Source organism: Malus sylvestris, chromosome 2 (assembly GCF_916048215.2).
Source record: "Malus sylvestris chromosome 2, drMalSylv7.2, whole genome shotgun sequence".
NCBI classification, from domain to species: Eukaryota; Viridiplantae; Streptophyta; class Magnoliopsida; order Rosales; family Rosaceae; genus Malus; species Malus sylvestris.
This window is the reverse complement of record NC_062261.1, coordinates 3883153-3901922: the sequence shown is the minus strand read 5'-3', so window position 1 is coordinate 3901922 and position 18770 is coordinate 3883153. Positions and strand designations below refer to the sequence as shown.

General features: G+C 39.2%; 2 protein-coding genes across 3 annotated transcripts; both read right to left on the bottom strand.

Annotated features, from left to right (window-relative positions):
• Positions 1-1589: 1589 nt before the first annotated feature.
• On the bottom strand, positions 1590-7179 carry LOC126595247 (uncharacterized). 2 transcript variants are annotated; one of them, XM_050261609.1, is made up of 13 exons: positions 6967-7174; positions 4323-4633; positions 4105-4178; positions 3659-3818; positions 3527-3551; positions 3335-3421; positions 3044-3215; positions 2887-2960; positions 2623-2692; positions 2471-2542; positions 2262-2395; positions 2107-2180; positions 1590-2023 (listed from the first exon to the last, which is right to left on the bottom strand). In XM_050261609.1, exons 2-13 carry the CDS (start codon positions 4516-4518, stop codon positions 1983-1985), a joined length of 1179 nt encoding a protein of 392 aa, XP_050117566.1. In that variant the 5' UTR covers positions 4519-4633; positions 6967-7174; the 3' UTR covers positions 1590-1982. The 2 variants fall into 2 exon arrangements, 1 of the variants encoding a protein (XP_050117566.1); XR_007613525.1 differs by lacking the exon at positions 1590-2023 and having other exon boundaries at positions 2262-2390; positions 6967-7179.
• A 7086-nt stretch (positions 7180-14265) lies between these two features.
• Positions 14266-17623, bottom strand: LOC126594826 (leucine-rich repeat extensin-like protein 3). Its single transcript, XM_050261082.1, has one exon. It carries the CDS (start codon positions 17177-17179, stop codon positions 14867-14869), a length of 2313 nt encoding a protein of 770 aa, XP_050117039.1. The 5' UTR covers positions 17180-17623; the 3' UTR covers positions 14266-14866.
• Positions 17624-18770: the final 1147 nt, after the last annotated feature.

The window sequence follows — 18770 nt, the reverse complement described above, 5'->3', positions numbered from 1 at the left end:
AACCTCAAGAAGCCAGTCAATATATGGTTTCCACTACTTTTTCATTATTCTTGACTTGCCCTGATATGTTAGCAGAAGGTTTGAATTACCTTTTCTGCTATCTTTGCAGTCGATGAACTCGTTTGCACAATCAAAAAATAGTTAGTCTTCTATTGGATTCCCCAAAACTGTAGACGAAATTGTTTGTAAGATCGTAAAGTTTTTCCTGTTATGATTAAAAAGCTCGTTTCAAGACTCAGAAATGATGGATTGCTCAATAGAATATCTCGTAAATTTTCTCCACTTCCCTTTCACTCTTGACTGATGTGTTCATAAGCTTCTACTACGGTTTTAGTTTCCACTAGTGATGGTGCCCCACCCAATTTTGTATGTTAAAACGATCATCGATCGACCGAGTGGAGATTATTTTCCGATACGTGATTTTACAGTTTTGCCTTTGGTTCTTAATTTCCAGTAATGTTGCAGCTTTAGGCTTTTCTTTTGGCTTCTTGGCTTCCAAGTTACAAAGCTTCAAATTTAGGTGGACAAATATTATTTGGTTTTTCTGTTAATTATTTGGTAATTAAAAGCATCGTTTTGCGGACTCGTAGAGAAGAACTGTAGAACAATTTATATATCGTGAGGACACTATTATTATATGCCGTACGAATATACATTTAGAGGAGTTTACACATGTATCATCAGCATAAGATATTATTTTAGCAGTGTACTCGTACAATGTAAGTTTGAAGTCAGAATAGCTAATTAAGACCATACGGACCAATTGGCAATTTGCTAATACTTTTGAATGACACAAACGACCTCTTGGTAGCCTGCTTTGATGTGTACAGAGCCCTTCTTCTCGTCGATCTCCGATGCGTATACGATCTTCATAGAAATCAGGCTTAGCCATATTGGTTTAGGACATCTTGTATCTTTTTGTACTCAAGTTTAACTCTCCTCTCTGTAAGCAATGGTGGATTTAGATTTGAACTTTGTATGGTCCCAATTTTAAAGTAGAAGTTTTTTAGATAGAAACAGAACATGCTTGCAAAAATTTTATCACTTTATGCAAAAATTGTATCACTTTATTCACTGAGGCGTTTTGTCGTCAAACAAACTATATTGCACACATGTCAACAGATATCGACATATGCTGAAGAAAGCCGATGAGTGATATCGAGAGAATTTGTAGAGTGTTGTCGACACAACCAGTCGAGATAATGCCTAGCAGATATTACATCAAACAAACACCTGGTAGACACAAAAGGGACCCATACTAAACGTTTGAAGAGGGCTCAAAAAACCTTCACATGTATATTTCTCGGATCCTGGGACCACCTTGATCCCAATGTACATCCGTCTTGCCTGTAAGTATAATATCGCTTGAACACATGCCAAACATTTAAGGGGTGTGCTATCCACACACTCATTTTTACTTCTCACACACCCCTTGTTAATTTATGTTCGTTGATCTTCTCCAATTCATCTGATCTGACAGCTAAAAACTACAAAAATGTGGGAAAAGTAAAAAGAGGTGTGTGGATATCACACCCCACATTTAAACCACCAATCACAAACTTAAAAAAGATAATAGAAACACTTCCAAGGACCCACAATATATTTGCTATTTCAATAATATAACAAATAATGACATGCTAAGATTCTTCTAAACCGCATTTGCTCACACTACAATGATTACATATGGAGAAGAAAGTGTTATGAATTCACAACACTCTATGGTACTGGATAGGAAGACTTAAAATGCTTAACTGGTGTGTATTTTTCTTTCCCTCCTTAATCTTCACACATTACGAACCGGAAGTTGCAGTCAGTTCACCGGTGTTAAGTGCCAGCAGCGCTGCTGCCCATGGAGGCCTGAGGAGGCTCTTCTCGGAGTATGCAAAGAGTTTTGATCCTCGAGGGCGAGGCTTGGACACTCCCATATGTACAACGGATGAATGTGGCAAGATGTAAACATAAACTTAAGCGGATTGCACCGTTTATATGCTTTCCCATATGATTGGAGCAACTAGCATCCATACTGCAAAACACAAAATTTTCCTTTTAGTCATGACGAGATTTTAGTTAGAGCGCATTCAATTTTGTTTAGCGTTATATACTCACAATACACGCAGACCGCGATCCACTCGTTCACAATCCTCACCCAAGTGCTGGCCCATCCCACATCAATCGTAAACCTGCAGAATGAAGTGACTTGTTGAGCAAGCAAGAAAGAACGGAGTTCAGTTTTAATTCACAAACAAGGTGGTGAAAAATACCTTCTCATGGATTGATGAGTATTCCAACCAATCAGCAGCATTCCAAAGTACATTGCTCCCGTGGCGAAAACAAAGTGGAAGAATCCATAACCATATGGAACATCATCCTCGGATTCAGTCTCGTCCTTCCTGAACTGCAGATGATGTCAGGCTCATTCTAAAGGAAACATAGATGATTGATTAAAAGTTATTCAGACGGTAGAGCAAACCTGAAAGCATTTGGAATCTATGCCGGTTGAGAATGTTGCGATAACCATTGCAAGCACGGCTATAACAAAGCTCTGTCAACAAATAAGTCATTGTCATGATTTCGTGTAGAGAAAAGAGATATCTGTGTGCAATATTAAGAGTAGAGTATTACTATGATGGTGAGCCAATCTGTTTTGGTTGAATCATCTGCCTTCTTGTTGCAGCTTGTCCCCGCTGGCTCACTGCACTCGAAAGCAACAATTATGGATCAACGGAATTCACAAATATACCAGAGTCACACGTTTAGATTTTCATTCGAAGCTAGTGATCAACTGGATGATTGATTTTGAAAGATTATGCATCAATGCCAGATAACATCTGCAAAATCTCAAATTGCACTAACGGTGGTTCACACAGAAGAGACTTAAAACCGTACCTTCTAATAGCAAACCAGCAGATGAATACTATATAAAGGCCCATGAGACCCGGAGTCAAGATGCCAGCATTCACCTGTTCGGGGTGGAATTTAACAAGCAAACTCACATTAAAACAAGGCTGAAGCCCCTGAATGCAGGGTGATTAGCAGAACTTACTTTCGGGTGGAGAGAGACACTGGTCATGAGTTGTAGGAGTACTAATGTCCAGGTTATGAAAAAGATGTTGAGGAGGCAAGTTGGTTCCGGTGCATACCATATGTACATCAATATGATCCCCACTAAGCATACAACATATGCAGCAGTTGCAAGTAACATCACATGAATCCGGCTGCAGTGCAAACCTAAAGTTAAATCAGCCTGAGTAACGCTATGGCTAGTAGCTACATCGAATTTGTTTCCAAAGTCCACAAAAAATGGCAACCCGATTTAGCTTGAACAAAGTCTTACCATCTTTCTGATTTGGTAGACTGACAACAATCGTTCAGCCACGTAATGAAACTGATTATGCTTATTAGCTGAATCAAGAGAAAAACCCTGATAAAACAATCCCAAAACTTGTTATAAGAATACCCAAGAAACACATTTCGAAAGGGGAAAAGAAAGTACATAGCGAATAAATGTAACAGCATCGAATCATACCCGGCACCAAAATGCGCAATCTCTCCTGCAAAAAGATTTGTATCAGGTGGACGAAAAGAAAGTGCAATTTAAAAGCGGAAAAAAGAAGAAAAAGAAAACAGTTTTGGTTTGATGGAATGACAGCACACTAACCATATAGCTGAATGATTGTGGCAGGAAGCAGAAAGGGAATGATGATGAAGGAAATCCACATGACAATCTTGGCAGACCACCATCCGGATTGCCACGAATCTCTGGGTTCATTCAACTTCGATGTGCCAGCAGTGGAAAGAAACATTGTGATATAAAACAACTGATGAAGTATATATTAAGGTTTTACTTTACTTTGATCAACACGTAGAGAGCTAGAAAAATCATATGAAAGTCCAAGAGTGATGTAGAAGAATCAATGTTTTTACAAGAAATTTGGAAAAGCATTCACTTCCTCGAATTCAGATGCATAAACAATAGTGAATAGTGTTGCCATTTTTTCAAAAATCTTCTCAGAATTTTGTGTACTACACGATAAACCTCATCTCATCAATCGAAATAGTCCAGTTCAGGCCGAGCCACGAAGAACAAAACAGAAAAAAGGATACAAAGCAACCCAAGCTTACACGTAGGACTCCTTCTGCACCCAAACAATCCTTCACACCATGACATCCTTTTAATCCTGCACTCACAGCCAAAGGTTTTAAACATTCTGCACTAATAATGTGTTGATTAACACACTCGTTTAAGATGCTAAGTGCGTTTATCGAATCTATAACAATGTGTTCATAAGCAAGTAAAGTAGAGGAGAGAAATCAAATCTTACTCTCCATCTCCGTCAACACATTTCTTCCGTAATCCCGGACACCCCATGCCATAAGATTTGCTATCAAAAACATGAATCCGTAGACATATCTGGCCATCCATGGATTCGAACCATTGCGAAATTGGCTGAACCATGAATCAACCTTGACTTTGAGTCCACTCCTCTGATAGTTTCCTGCTGATCCACCCTCCTCCATTTCTACTCCATTCAACACTTCTTCAAGCTTTTTTCTTCATCAAACAGATTCAGAACAATGCAGCAAAAGAAAACCAGCGGGGCTTCTCTCTCTGTCAGACTTTCTCTCTCTTCCCCTGCATAGGTGGGACAGAATCACATGCATTTCATAGGAGATCTATACATACAGTTACCAAATAGTCAAAACTAACAAATCAAAATGATGGGCTCAAATCTGATTTGGTATTTAACAACATGGGTTGGGTTGGTGATAGAATCTGTCCCAGGAGACCAACTTACATTGGCAGTGAACCTATTCTATGTAAGTTCTTCTACTGCCGCAACCCAAAAAAATGCATTCTTTTTTACAAAAAGTGACAAACCAAACCCATCTTCTATATATGACAAGATGTGCACCAAAATGTAATCTTATTCCCAAGAATATGCGAAGGGTATGCAAATCTTTTTAATTTTGGGCAAAACCCATCTTCTCTATTTATATTTAGCTGATAGGTGAACCAAAATAACAAATCACTATCCTGCCATACTTTTGTCGGTCAAAATTTTCTGCCCAAAAGACGGAACTTTGGGCGCAAAGTAGGTAAATAAAACAGTCAAAGGAGTCAAATTTCATGCAATAGATGTCGCCTTTGTTAAGAAAAAAAAAACAAAAAACAAAAAACAAAGGGTGGTGTTATCAATACACTCTTTTTTATCTTCAACAACCCTCTCAATTTTTGGCAGTCCGATTAAAAAAAAAAAAAAAAGTATTAAAGGACATAAATTGATAAGAAGTGCGTCCAAAAGTAAAAAATAGTGTGTGGATGACACCACTCAAAACAAAAGTGGGATAAAGCATTATCCTTGAGGTGGTGGTTAACTTGGTTTGCACATGGAAATAAAACATTCTCAAGATCATAAAGAAAATGATCACCACAATAACTCGGATGCTTTTCGGTTGGGTGGGTTATAACGACAGAAACGTGCATTGTACGACAACATCAATACCATTGTTGATGATAGAGAGCTAAGCATATTGTTGGACAATTCTAATTACGACGGTCACACTATCACGTAATGTTATTAATATACGTGTTATAATATGAATGAACAGTAACCAACATAATTAACCTATCAACGACAGAGAGCTAAGCATATTGTTGGACAATTCTAATTACGACGGTCATACTATCACGTAATGTTATTAATATACGTGTTATAATATGAGTGAACAGTAACCAACATAATTAACCTATCAACGACTTGAAATATATGTTATAAAACGAATAAATTAATAATTCTGCGTGACAGTGTAATAATCGTATTGAAATATCGTATCATGTTCTCTCCTAACTTATGGAGCTTGACTAGAATCAAATACAGTAGAATAAGCATTAAAAAGGCATGCCAAATGGATCTACTTGAGAGTTCTAGAGCACAATGGTGGGACCCACTCAAGTGCACACATTACAATATTTGACAGAAAAATTCCACTTCCTGGGGAGGATGACGTGGCAGTCGACAGCTCCAAAGCTTTCAGATTTTTATTTTTTATTTAATTTTTAGTGTTTTATATTATTAATTAGGAGAGCATTTCCTCAACTGCAAGCGTGCTCCGTGCCTGAGTATCTTCCACTGAATTCTGCAATTTTGCTCTTAGGACGATTATACCCTCAAATTCTGGTAAATTTATGCTAAAGAAATAGCTACTTACGGAGAGTTATGTTTTGGTATTAGATGGGTCAACTCGTAATTTGACTCTTCATGACTAATCTGATATAAATCTGCACATTTTTTTGCTTTAGCCGGTCTCCAAAGAGCACAATAGGAAGACAATCCAAGAAGGCAAAGTAGAAAAAAGGGCCAGGAAAAAAAATATAATTAAAGGAGGACGCCAACTCAACAGAGCTCCCTGATTTGTGAGAATTGGGAGAAGTTTTATTGTAGACTGTTTACAATTCGAGCCCGTAATCTTTAAATTACAAAGGAACAACATTTTCATTGCGTCAAAACTTACAGGAAAAAATATATGTAATTATTAAGAAAAAAGTGACTTTACTCTTTGCTGGGTAGTTGAGAAATATGACAAACAAGACAAAAAAGTTAGTGAAAATACATGTCTAATGTAGATGTTTGTATGATTATATGTATATGCTTCAATTTTGTTTTCCTTCGGTTTCTCAGCAACCAAACACAAAATCCAGCATTTGAGCCCTGTGATCACCGGAACAGTTTTAAAACTTGGAAGGGGTTCTCAGTTCTATTGCAATTATATGAACAAAGAAAAAAAATGTGATGAAAGAATCAAAATTTTGGATTTTTGAGCAGAAACGAACAGAACCCAGATCAATATCAACTCCAACACACAGAAAGATCCAATCTTTACCATCTAAAATTCAAAGAAATAAAACTGAAAATAAATAAATGTCGATAAAAAACTGTAGAAATTAAATATTACTTTGGAGGGTACCTGAGAGATGAAGTGGCAAATGGGGCAATGCACAAATGGAGGAATCAAGCAGTGAGTTGGGAGCTTCGAGAGTCTCTCTCTCTCTCTCTCTCTAAACCTCTGAGAGTCTGAGACAGTTTCTCTCTCTATGTCTCAGATTTTTTACGACAAAACACAGAGAGAGAGGCAGTTCTGTTTTATTTTGTTGAGAGAGAGAAAGAGAGAGGAGAGAGAGATTGCTTTTGAGGAGGTTTTTGCTTTGCTTTGGGACGTTTGCTTTTTCTTCCTTTTTCCCGCCGTAAGCTAACTGTCTCCGCTTCTCGTCGTTTCTTTCAAGGTTTATTTTACTATTATTTTACGGTTTTTACCTAATCAATCAAACGAAAAAATGTAATGATTGGTAATAGTGATTTGTAAATGCACTCTTCATGATTAACTGTTGCTTATGTGAAGCCGGTTAATGCGGAAAACAAACAACCCAACAAAATAAGCAAGGTTAAGACTTACGACAGAGAAATAAGCCAAGAACTAACGTACTTCGACTATGTGTTTTTCGTCCAGAAGCAACAACAATCCAAAAGTTCAGGTATTTTAAAGCACACTTTATTTTCAGTATTTTCTCTCTCTAACTTCTTGAAACGTAAAATTTTCTTAATTACTCGTTGGTACATGTAAACGAGCGCAACAACTCTACTTGAATATATACACTAGTGGGCTTCCTCGTCAATTAGGAAACCTAGCACAAATTGGAATTCGATTACGAGTATGTAAATTTTTCTTTTTTAGGAAGGAACGAAATTGTATTGATAAAAGGGGCTTACAACTAAAAGAGAAAACCAGCTTTGAGAATCTGGCAAATTGGACAACATATCAAGACTCGATTAAGAGCATGTTTCATGTCCTCGAATATTATTAGGCGTGATAAGCTTTGGGGAAACTAATGATGAACAAAACAACCCAACAACCTCACGCCAAAATCAGTATTTGATACATGCTTAACATAAACATGTTTTTTTTTAAGTAATGATAATGGAGGCCACGATGCTATGATATCAGCTTTACATTTAAAATGAAACCATATTTTATTTTCGTCTATACTTATATTGCGTAGAAATCCATCCTCCTAAATCATCTCTTTGGAATCACAACAAACTCACAATATTTTAATTTATTTTAATTCTTATAATGGTCTAACTAAATGCTTCGTTGGTCGTATGGTCGCACGAAAAAGAACAGCATTAAGAACGAGGATATCTAAGGTACAATAGGGTAGTCCGCTATTGAAGATAAAATGAGAGAAAATTAGTTAAGGTGATTCGAACACGTGAACATAATACCTACAAATGCTTCGATTAGAGGAAGGGACCATAAGACAGAGGCTCAAAGCAAAAAAAGCAGTGTAATACTTGGTTGTTGTTGGTGTACTCTAACCAAAAAGAATATTGTTGATTATATTAGTCACAAATCACAATTATTCTAAGTTACACTAACGAGCAATTGAAGGTTCGAACTAAAACCCAATGAGTTGAAGAGAAAATCTTATCTATCCGGACAATTTATTCCTTGTTCATATTTTTTGTAACCCTAATTAATCACACAGCTTGCACATATATAAAATCCATATGAATGCTTTTATCCAATTAAATTAAATCAATCGCATTGCAAGGGTTTGATAATCACCAATAAATATTTTTTCCTAAGAATCTTGTCTTCGTCAAATTAAACATCTGCTAAACTAATATGGACACTTCAAAATTTTCGGATCAGACGGTCCATAACATCTAATAAAATATAGATAGAATATAGAGATAAATTACAAATTTTTTCTTCTTTTTTCCATGACAGATGAATATTATAAAATTCACTTTTCAATTCGGCGGAGCACCATATAAAATGTAAAGAGAACAAATATATATATATATATAATTAAAAGGATAAAAGAAAAGGAAGAAAAAAAGAAATGGGAAAGAGACAAATTAAAGAAGGGGGTGTGCTATCCACACACATCTTTTTACTTCTCGCACACCTTCTTAATTTTCGACCGTCAGATCGAATGAATTGAAGAAGAACAAATGACAGTAATCAATAAGGAATGTGTAAGAAGTAAAAAATGATGTGTGAATATCACACCCCTTAAAGAAGGGATCTCTCATGCATTCTCTGACTGGAACGTTCTTCTTTTATGTATGGATCCCTGCATGCACGTGCTCCTAACTTTAAACACCATTCACAGGAGAGATGGATTTTATTAATTTTTCTTAATAAAATAAAATGATAAGACATCGTCCACGATTACAATCAATTTCATTACAATCAGAGAAATTTTTTCTTCATTCTCAAATTTGAAAATTACTAAAACGAAAACCAATGCTAGCAACTGCATTCGGCCAGAAATTTGCTTCCGTAAGCACATGATTTCAACAAATAGAGTCAAAGAAAGTCGTCGACCACTTAATGTCTTTGATGATGTTTTTCAATCATCAAAGAGTTGAGCAAGAGCCTTTAATTGCATACATTACTAATTTGGAATCACCTTCAACACACACGTTCTTGTAACTGCTTCCTTTTGCAATCCAAAGTGCATCCCTCGGAGCCAAAGCTTTAGCTACATACACAAGGTAAAACGCGCACATGGGTCTTATATTATGTTTGAATTTTTTGTCCTTATTGTTAAATAAAGTTAAGTAAATGGGTAATTCGTGTCTTTTCCTTAAATAAAAATTTTTATTTTTGGTTGAAGAAAAGTTTGGTGAAGCCCAAAAGAAAGAATTCTAAACCATTCGTAGGCTAGTGCAATGAAGCCCAAAGCTTTTCCATCACAATGGTTTTGGCCCACATCCATTGCTATTGGTTTTACGATAAGTTCCCAGCCCATTGAATCACTTAGGCCCGTTTTCGTAACCGATGGCAAAAGCCAACTTCATTTTTTAAAATTAATTTTAGTAGATAGATAACGTTGTTGAATTAAATAGTTAGTTGTTAAAAAAAAAAAAAAAAAAGAATTGCTAGAGATTGAGATCCCACCAAAATGGACATGCATGAATACTTTCCGTCACTGCCTTAAAGCGTCATGTGCTAATTTTTATTACTTAGCAGGGAGTGAGATTTAGAAGTTAAGACGACACAACGAAAGTAACTGAAAATGGACATGCATGAATACTTTCCACCACTGCATTAAAGTATCATGTGTTAATTTTTATTACTTAGCAGGGAGTGAGATTTCGAAGTTAAAACGACACAACGAAAGTAAATGATATTTATAACCTGCAACATTCAATTATTGAGCCAGTTCTATTGTACGAAGCTAAATTAATAAGCCAGCTTCTTAAAATTTATTTTAATAAAAAATGACTCGTCAACTTTTCTTTTCTTTTTTTTTCTTTTTCTTTTTTAAAATAAAGAGACTAGTTAATGATTTCGCTACGTCAATCTACTTTTTCAAGGGTCGGAAAGACTCACAAAGGCATTTCAACATCTTCCTCATCACCATTGTGTGATTTATCAGTGCCAGGAATCGAATTCTGAATATGTCGGGCAGAATACAAACTTGCAATTCGTCCCAACTACTGAACCATCCTGTAGTGGTTGACTCGTTGACTTTTATAATGTAAGACATGTTTTGTGGAAGTGGTTCCAAGCTAATCAAAACATCCACTAAATTAAGTAGATGATGCACACCATCAACTGCCTGCAATTTGCCGGCCATTTGCAAATATATTGTTTCCCAAATACCCTTTTTAAAGGCAATCAATTTTTTTATTAGGAAGAAATAAAAAAGCCGTATATATTAAAATTATTATATGATGTAATGTTCATATGTTAATGGCACCCATGTTATGTTTCCTTTTTACTTTTTCTTTGTTAATCCTTTTTGTTTGTATGCATATGTGAATGTTGCTTTTGTATCATCAAACTAATGGACTTATTAATACAAAATGATGAAAGCCTAAAAAGGAGCAGAACACCTTCACATGAGCCTTAGATATAATTACTACTAAAATTTCTTTGATACGGTCGATCTTTCCGTAAAAATTAAAAAATTAGAAAAAGATATAGAATGGGAGTGAAGTTAGAAACTCTTAATTTCGGGTAAAATCAATAGATTTTATCAATATTTCTGACTTGTCGGTTAAATTTTGAAAAAACTTTTGTATTCGTCTAAACCAGTGGTTGACATTCTCTAAAGCTTCATTTAAAATTTCCACGTTCTTGACCCAATTTTTATCATTTTCATCAAATGCAACCAATATCGATCTATTCATCAATATTTCCATAAATCTGCATATCGATATTTGCATAAGTTTGTATATCGATATTTCTACTTACGCCGATATTTTAATCACTGGTAAAGACAAATAACACTAATTCAATAGCATTTAATAAACACTACTAAAAGATGAAGAAGTACATGATGACTATTTGAAGTGTAAATGTAAATTCTGACCCGATGCCATTTATATGTATGACCTAATTTCACGCTGTCGAAAGAGGTCCAATATTAAATGGCAGTTATGTCCTAATTCAGGTAAGAAAACAAGTCAACCAACTTGTTAAATTAATCAATTTTACAATTTTTTTCATGATAAAAATAATGGTGAAAAAAGTGCTAACATCACATGTGGGGGGTTTATCGAGGGAGGCCCCATTTCTACAAAACGTTACATCACCATCCCTTGATTGGATATTTTTGCATCTTGTTTTCCACAGAGGACTAGAAAACCACAAGTGGAATGAATTGAGATGTTCTTCGAATTTCTACGTCTGGATGTTTAATATTATAAGATTTAAGATTGGTTTGGTATTGCTGTGCTTTGAAAAAAATTGTTTTTGCTGTGCTGTGAGAATAAACGGTTGTGAAATAAAGCTGTAGAGTGTTTGGTAAACTTTTTTGTAAAAATGCTTTTGAAAAAAAAAAACAGTATTATAGTGTTTGGTAAACTTTTATGTAAAACAGATATGAAAAAAACCGGTTTTTCAAAGCTGAGTTTTGCAGCTTCTTGTTTTTGGCTTTTTTCACCCAAAACTGTGAAAAAAGCTGAAACTGAATATTTACCAAACACAAAAAAACTCCCAGCTTTTTTTTATACCAGTTTTGTTTCAGAATCACTTCAGTACCAAACCAGGCCTAAGCGGTTGAAGAGAGATTTGAATTCTTAATTTGTGTGGAGTGAACAAATGAAATGGATTAATAGGGTAACAAAATTTAAAATGAGTGGTCCGGATCTCTTGATAATACTTCTTAAAGAAGCACTTGACTATGCCAAATTTAATTAAGTGTTTTTTACCGTTAAAAAACAATTTTAGCCATTTCAGAAGTAAATCTAAAAAAAAAACATGGTATGGGTTTTGGAATGTGATTTTCAAAGGGAAAATGATTTTCACAAACTCTTTTTCGATTCTCAAACAGTCCTCTTTATTTATGGTCATCTAATGGAATAAATCAAATTGAATTAATGACTAGTATTAAATAGTAGTGAATAAAATGCTAAAAGGGGTGCGTGAAAATCAGTTCTCCTTCAAAATGCAAGGGCAGCATCTTCTTCTGCACATACACAAATGAAAGCCAATTGGCAAATATTTGGGGGCGGGTGGTACTTGACAGGGTCTAGACACGAATTATGAGTTTGGCTCGATTTGGTACTGCATGGACTTAAAGTTTAGAGGGAAGCAATGAAAGACAGGCCGCTGTGGAACAATTTACAGCACATGAGAAGTTGGCCATTTGGTCATCGCCATCAAGTGCTCCTATTTATGTCCATCCAACCATCAGAGAGAGAGAGAGAATATATGCCCTACGCGGCAGCCTTGCCTAATAATCTCTTCGTCCAAGATGGAGTCGAGAAAAACTTAGGTAGGACTTCTTTACCACGTGACGTAATGTATGTGGTAGGTATTGTCAACTAAAACGTGACAAATGTTATTGACAATGCCAGCCACGCATCGTGCCATGAAGTGTCTCCACCAAAATGTTTCTCTATTGAATCTTTGATCGATGATAACCGAGCGGGTCGGGACCGAGACCCGACCAACCACCCCCGTCCCGGAGAAACAGAGATCCGGTCCAGGATTCAGGTAAAAAAAGTGAGGGACAGAAAAACAAAAAGGAGCTATGAAAGGTGAAGTTACAAGTTACAACAGGAAAGGAGAAAGAGGATTTGCTCAAGATTTTAAAAGAGAAAAAGAGTAAAGCATTAGTGACAACAGTCAACACCGACAAACACCAATTCGTGATGATGAAGGAATTCAGTAGTAAAAAGACAAAAGGATCCGGATGGATACTCTCCGGATCCCTTTGATATGGACCTCATGATCTTTTAATCGTGTCTATTCAACCTATTCAACCGAAGATCGAAGGGTCAGGAATCAATTAACTACTTTTTTATTTTTTGCTTTTTCCGGTTCCAGTTTTGGACCACGGAAGCCGAAAGACGACAATTGGCGTGGTGGGTCGGCAGTCGGAGCCAGCACCCACCAAAGAACGCACGTAATTGAAGGATCCGGACGGAAGAGATCAGGAGAGAATCCCGACCCTAAAAGGATGGCCCATTTCAAAGCCTTTTTTTCATGATCAAAAGCATGAAATGTTTCAAATTCCAACGGAGGAGGAATTGAGGAAGTGTGAGAGTGAAGGAATAAGGGAGGTTTCGAATTCGAAAATTCAAAATCCGAATTTGATATGATATTCGGGAAGCCCACATGAAAGATGATGATAGCAATCCCAACCAAATATTTAACTAATAAAAAAAATCAGATGAGAAATTGAATGCCGCACCAAATCAATGAGACTTTCAGGGCACCGTCCGGCAATTCATGATTTCACATTGCCAATTGGGACCTCCAGTCTCGATCGAAAATCAAGGGCCCTCCAGCCGGACATGACCTACCACCTTGACTATTAAATAAATATGATGCGGAATCCCGTTTTGCAGGATCAGGATCGTACTTGGCCAGCTGATTGCCAATCGGCCTGCTGTGCCTGATCCTGCATAACGTAACGGGATCCCGCTTCTACGTGATTGTGTCATTGTCAAACACCGATGCTGCAATGAACAAGGATTCCTCCTCGTCAATCCAGTTCCAATTCCCAGAATCTGAACGACGCAAACAAGCAGCAACAGAGTCTTGCATTTGCTTAATGATCGATACGGTCATCGAAAATCAATTACAGCCCCGTTTTCTCACTTGTATTCGATCAAGCAAATGGAGGACTGAAAGTGAAGAACAAATAACATAGCATGCAGATTACAAGCTCATAACACAAACAGAAGTGAATGGAAATCGGAAGCGAACCCGAAAGAGACGAACTCTGAAACTTAATAATACAAGTAAAAATGTTCATGATTATACTATAAAGTTTGGAAATTGAGAAGAAACAAAAGTATGATAAAAAAAATAGAGAATAACAATAAAATCCACCACAAAACCAGCAGAGGCGGAAGGAGGTGGTGCCGCTGTGTTTGTGGCGTGAACTATGGTCTCCGAAATGCATCTCCTATACATACACATTCTCTGCAACCTACTCTTTCTCTGCCATTTTTATTCTCCACAACTCATCAAATGGATAATCCATAACAATTTCAAATAAATATGGGAGAGACTTTCTTTCTCCTCTTACCTCTCTCTCTCTCTATACTGATATTACATCTCTATGCTTTCACCTCTTCTTCTTCTCTGTTTCTTCAGACATTTGTTCATCGATGCCGAAATGGGTGATTGACAACAAGAATTGCATACAAACTCAAACTTTTATGCATTTTTTTTTTTTTGCTTTTCTAACTCTGCACGAGCGATGAGAATTGCCCGAAAGAGAGAGAAATGATGGTGTGGGGGAGAGAAGAAGCCGTGAATGTGAACGAGGACTGTTGAGTTTTTGGTGATTGTGCTCTGGGAAAGGTTAGAGGAGGAGAAAATTCTCAAAAAATCAATAGAAGGGTGGCGGCGGAGGAGACGCGTACGAAACTCCAAAGATGGGTGGCAATGGGCCCTCATATACAGGAGTGGGAGGCGGCGGGCTTTCATAAACAATTGGTGGTGGTGGAGAACTGTAGTGAACCGGTGGCGAAAGATGGTGAACTGGTGGGGGTGGTGATGGATGAGGTGGCGGGGTTTCACATGGAATTGGGGGTGATGGGGATGGTGGTGGTGGGGAATTGTAGTGAACAGGTGTTGGCGGTGGTGGTGATTGGTATTGGACTACAGGGGGAGGCGGTGAAGGGGATGGTGGGGGAGGGGACTGGTACACTGGTGGAGGTGGAGAAGAATAGACAGGAGGTGGTGGTGGGGGTGAGGGTGAAGGTGGCGGCAAGTAAACAATGGGAGGAGGTGGCGGGGGAGGTGAGTATTCAATACATGGTGGTGGTGGGGAAGGTGGAGGGGGTGGTTCTATACAAAGTGGTGGTGGTGGTGGTGGTGAGAGGACCGGGGGAGGTGGGGAATGTCCAGGAGGTGGCGGTGATGGATAGACATATATTGGTGGTGGCGGTGAATGCGGTGGGGGTGGTGGTGAATGTGGAGGTGGAGGCGAGTGTGGAGGTGGGGGTGAATAGTACATGTAAGGAGAAGGTGGAGGTGGAGAGCTCAATGGAACCGGTGGTGGGGGTGAACTTGGTGGCGGAGGTGGAGGGGGCCGCACGCAATAGGGTGGCGATGGTGTTGGAGGCGGTGGTGATGGTGGGGGTGGCGAGTAAACCGGCGGGGGTGGTGAATAGACTGGTGGAGGAGGAGGTGATGGTGATGGTGGGGGTGGAGGCGGAGGTGGAGGTGGAGGTGGTGGCGGCGGCGGAGGTGGTGGAGGTGGTGGGGGCGGTGAGTAAACTGGTGGCGGTGGTGGGGGTGGCGAGTAAACTGGTGGTGGGGGCGGGGGCGGGGGCGGTGGCGGTGACAACACTGGAGGTGGTGGTGGAGGTGGAGAGTAAACCGGTGGTGGCGGAGATTGGGGTAAAACAACCGGGGGAGGAGGCGAGGGCGGAGGAGGAGGAGGCAAAGACGGAACAAAAGGCTTACATCTAAAAGAACTACAATCCACAGGCTTGGACAAGAACGACTTACACTGTGACGCCGTTCGCTGCGCCGGCCTATTCGGCAAGCAATTCCTCTTGTCGTCAAAGCCCGCCAATCCCAGACACACGGGCGGCTCACTCGTAAAGAAGTTATACGAGTAAGTGAAGTTCTGCAGATTCGGCAGCGAACAAATACTCGCCGGAATCTTCCCCGACAGCAAGTTGTGCGCCACATTGAGCTGCTCCAAGCTCACCATCCCTCCAATTGACTCCGGCAGCGACCCCAGAAACTGGTTGAAGCTGACGTCAAACACCGTCACGTTCTTCAGCATCCCAATCTCCGGCGGCAAGCACGACCGGAACCCATTGTTCATCATGATAATCTCGTTGAGGTTGGACATGTTCCCCAAACTAGCCGGAACGCAGCCGTGGAACTTGTTGTTGGCGAGGACGATGACGGAGACCGGCGAATTCCCGAAGTTATCAGGCAGATCGAACCGGAACCGGTTGTGGTTGATGAAAATGGCGTCCAAGTCCTTGTCGAACAGCTCCTTGGGCACCGTCCCTTCGAACTCGTTGAACCTCAGATCCAAGAATTTCAGCTTCGGGAGCTGGAGAACCACTCGAGGGAACTTTCCGGCGAACCGATTGTTGCTCAAATCGAGCTCGAACAACAGCTTGAGGCGGTTGAACTTGTGAGGAACAGTTCCACAGAACCTGTTGGAGTTGATGTGGAACAATGCGAGGTCCGTGAGCAGCCCGAGCTCCTCCGGCAAGTACCCGGCAATGTCGCCGTGGTTGAGGTCGATCCCGGCCACGGTCCTGATCGTGCTGTTGTCGAGCGCCTTGGTGCAGAAAACTCCGGTGTACTTGCAGACATTAGATCCCACCCAATTGCCCGTGATGTTGAGCGGGTCGGAGAGAATGGCCTGCTTCAACGCCTGCAGAGCTATGTAAGCGTTCCGGAGCCGGTCATTCTCGAAGACGAGCGAGGGGTCGACGGTCACGAGCTCGCCGCGGTCGCCGAACTCGTCGCGGTAGTAAAGGAGCTGGCGGTTCTTGATGTAGAGGGCTTCCTCGTCGGAGAGGGCTCCATGGCTAACAATGTGGCTGCTGCGGCGGTGCTGGTGTCGGTCCTCCTGAGCAGCAGCACCATAGAAGAGTGATGACGCGGCAAGGAAAAGGGCAGTGAGGAGAAGTGAGAGGTGGACGAGGGTGGTGGTCTTCTTCTTCATCTCACACCAGACATCTGAATCCACCAATGCCACTTTTAAAAATTTCTTCAAAAGATTAAGAGCCCAGAAAAAAGAAAGAGGAAATTAGAAGGAAAAAAAAACCCCTTTTCTTAATTTTCTCAGGAGAGATTACAAATGGGGTTTTGGAGCACCTTGAGATCTGAGAGAGGAGGAAAATGTAGAGAGAGAAAGGAAGAAAATGTGGAGATAGAGAAATGGGGTTAGGGGTTTGAGGAGGAAGAAAGTGGTGGTGGTGGTGGTGGGGGAGGGAGGAATGGGGGCAGATTTCTAGGGATTTTGGAGATGTGTGTTTGTTTGTATAGTTTCTCTACTACTAGTCTACTAGTAAGATAGAGAGAGAAAGACAGCTAATCACAGCTCAAAGCCCACCAGAATCTCTCTCTCTCTCTCTCTCTCTCTCTCTCTCTCTCTCTCTCTCTCTTTCTCTTTCTTTCTCTCCCCCTCAATTTGCTCCTTTTTATTCTTTTTTCCAGAATCCCATTCCCATTATTCAACTCTCTATGCAAGCTGAAGTTTGGAATAAAGTCATAAACCCCATTAGAAAATTATTAACAAATTTGTTCATTTAGGTGGTTTATGAATAATGTTGACAATAATTAATCTAATTCTTTTTTTTTTAAAGTTGTTTGGGGTAGCTTGATTTTTATACCTGTAGTTTTAGGAAGGTTTCACTTTAGATATTATGTAATTCCAAGTGTAGCTTTGAAGCTGTGGAGAGAGTTTATTCATCTGCGTGCAATATTTAAGTAACTCTATATGACTTTTCGATTATCAATTGGTTTGAATTCGAATTCAACTTCTTTAATGATATCATCATAATATTGACTTACATGTAAAGCACAACACTTGCACATGTTCCAGATGGCTTAATTGGTATCATCCATAAGTTTAGTTTGAATGTCACCACTTGAATAAGAATGTGACGAAAACCATGCCGCGCTAAAAAGTTATGAAACATTGCATAAGCTTATACAGGATTAAGCTGCTTTCCTTAACGAACAAAATTAGCATGTAAACAACTCACGGGCGAGGTATATCACGAAAAGTGAAACTACATGGACCAAAATGAAACTTCATAAAATTGGTGGGGCTAAAATCAAATCATAATTTGGCGTATCACGGGATGTTAAAAATTTGGAGCCAATTAGTGGGGTAAGAGATTTCAATGACCACTTTATGTAGGTGGGGATGGAGGTTGTTTTCGTCAAAACATACAAACAAACGAGTCTCTTGGAGTAAATGAACTGCCACTAACGTTATGTGAAATCACGTCATTATCCTTGTGAGCGTTTTCATTTCCGAGTTTCTCCTCGTCACGGAGTGGGGGCACTGTTTAAGAATAGATTTTTTTAGTGTGATCGTGATACGGGATGGTACAACACTTAGGTCGTACCCAGTGCATAAGGCTCTCGCTTTACACAGGGTCTGGGAGAGGTGAATGTCTGCTAGCCTTACCCCCATTTTATGAGATGGTACAACACTTGTCGTTATATAAATGGTGGGATATGTATGTTAAAAAGTTAGTAACTTAAAAAATAAAATTTTCCACTACTTACATAAAAACATGTGG

Bases quoted from the DNA above. Each gene is read 5' to 3' on its own strand.
- LOC126595247 (XM_050261609.1), bottom strand. From the start codon at position 4,518: ATGGAGGAGGGTGGATCAGCAGGAAACTATCAGAGGAGTGGACTCAAA. The intron at 3,216-3,334 runs GTAAGACTTTGT...TTTGCACTGCAG, and splicing joins TCTACCAAATCAGAAAGATG to CCGGATTCATGTGATGTTAC. The intron at 2,396-2,470 runs GTTTGCTCTACC...CATCATCTGCAG, and splicing joins TAGATTCCAAATGCTTTCAG to TTCAGGAAGGACGAGACTGA.
- LOC126594826 (XM_050261082.1), bottom strand. From the start codon at position 17,179: ATGAAGAAGAAGACCACCACCCTCGTCCACCTCTCACTTCTCCTCACT.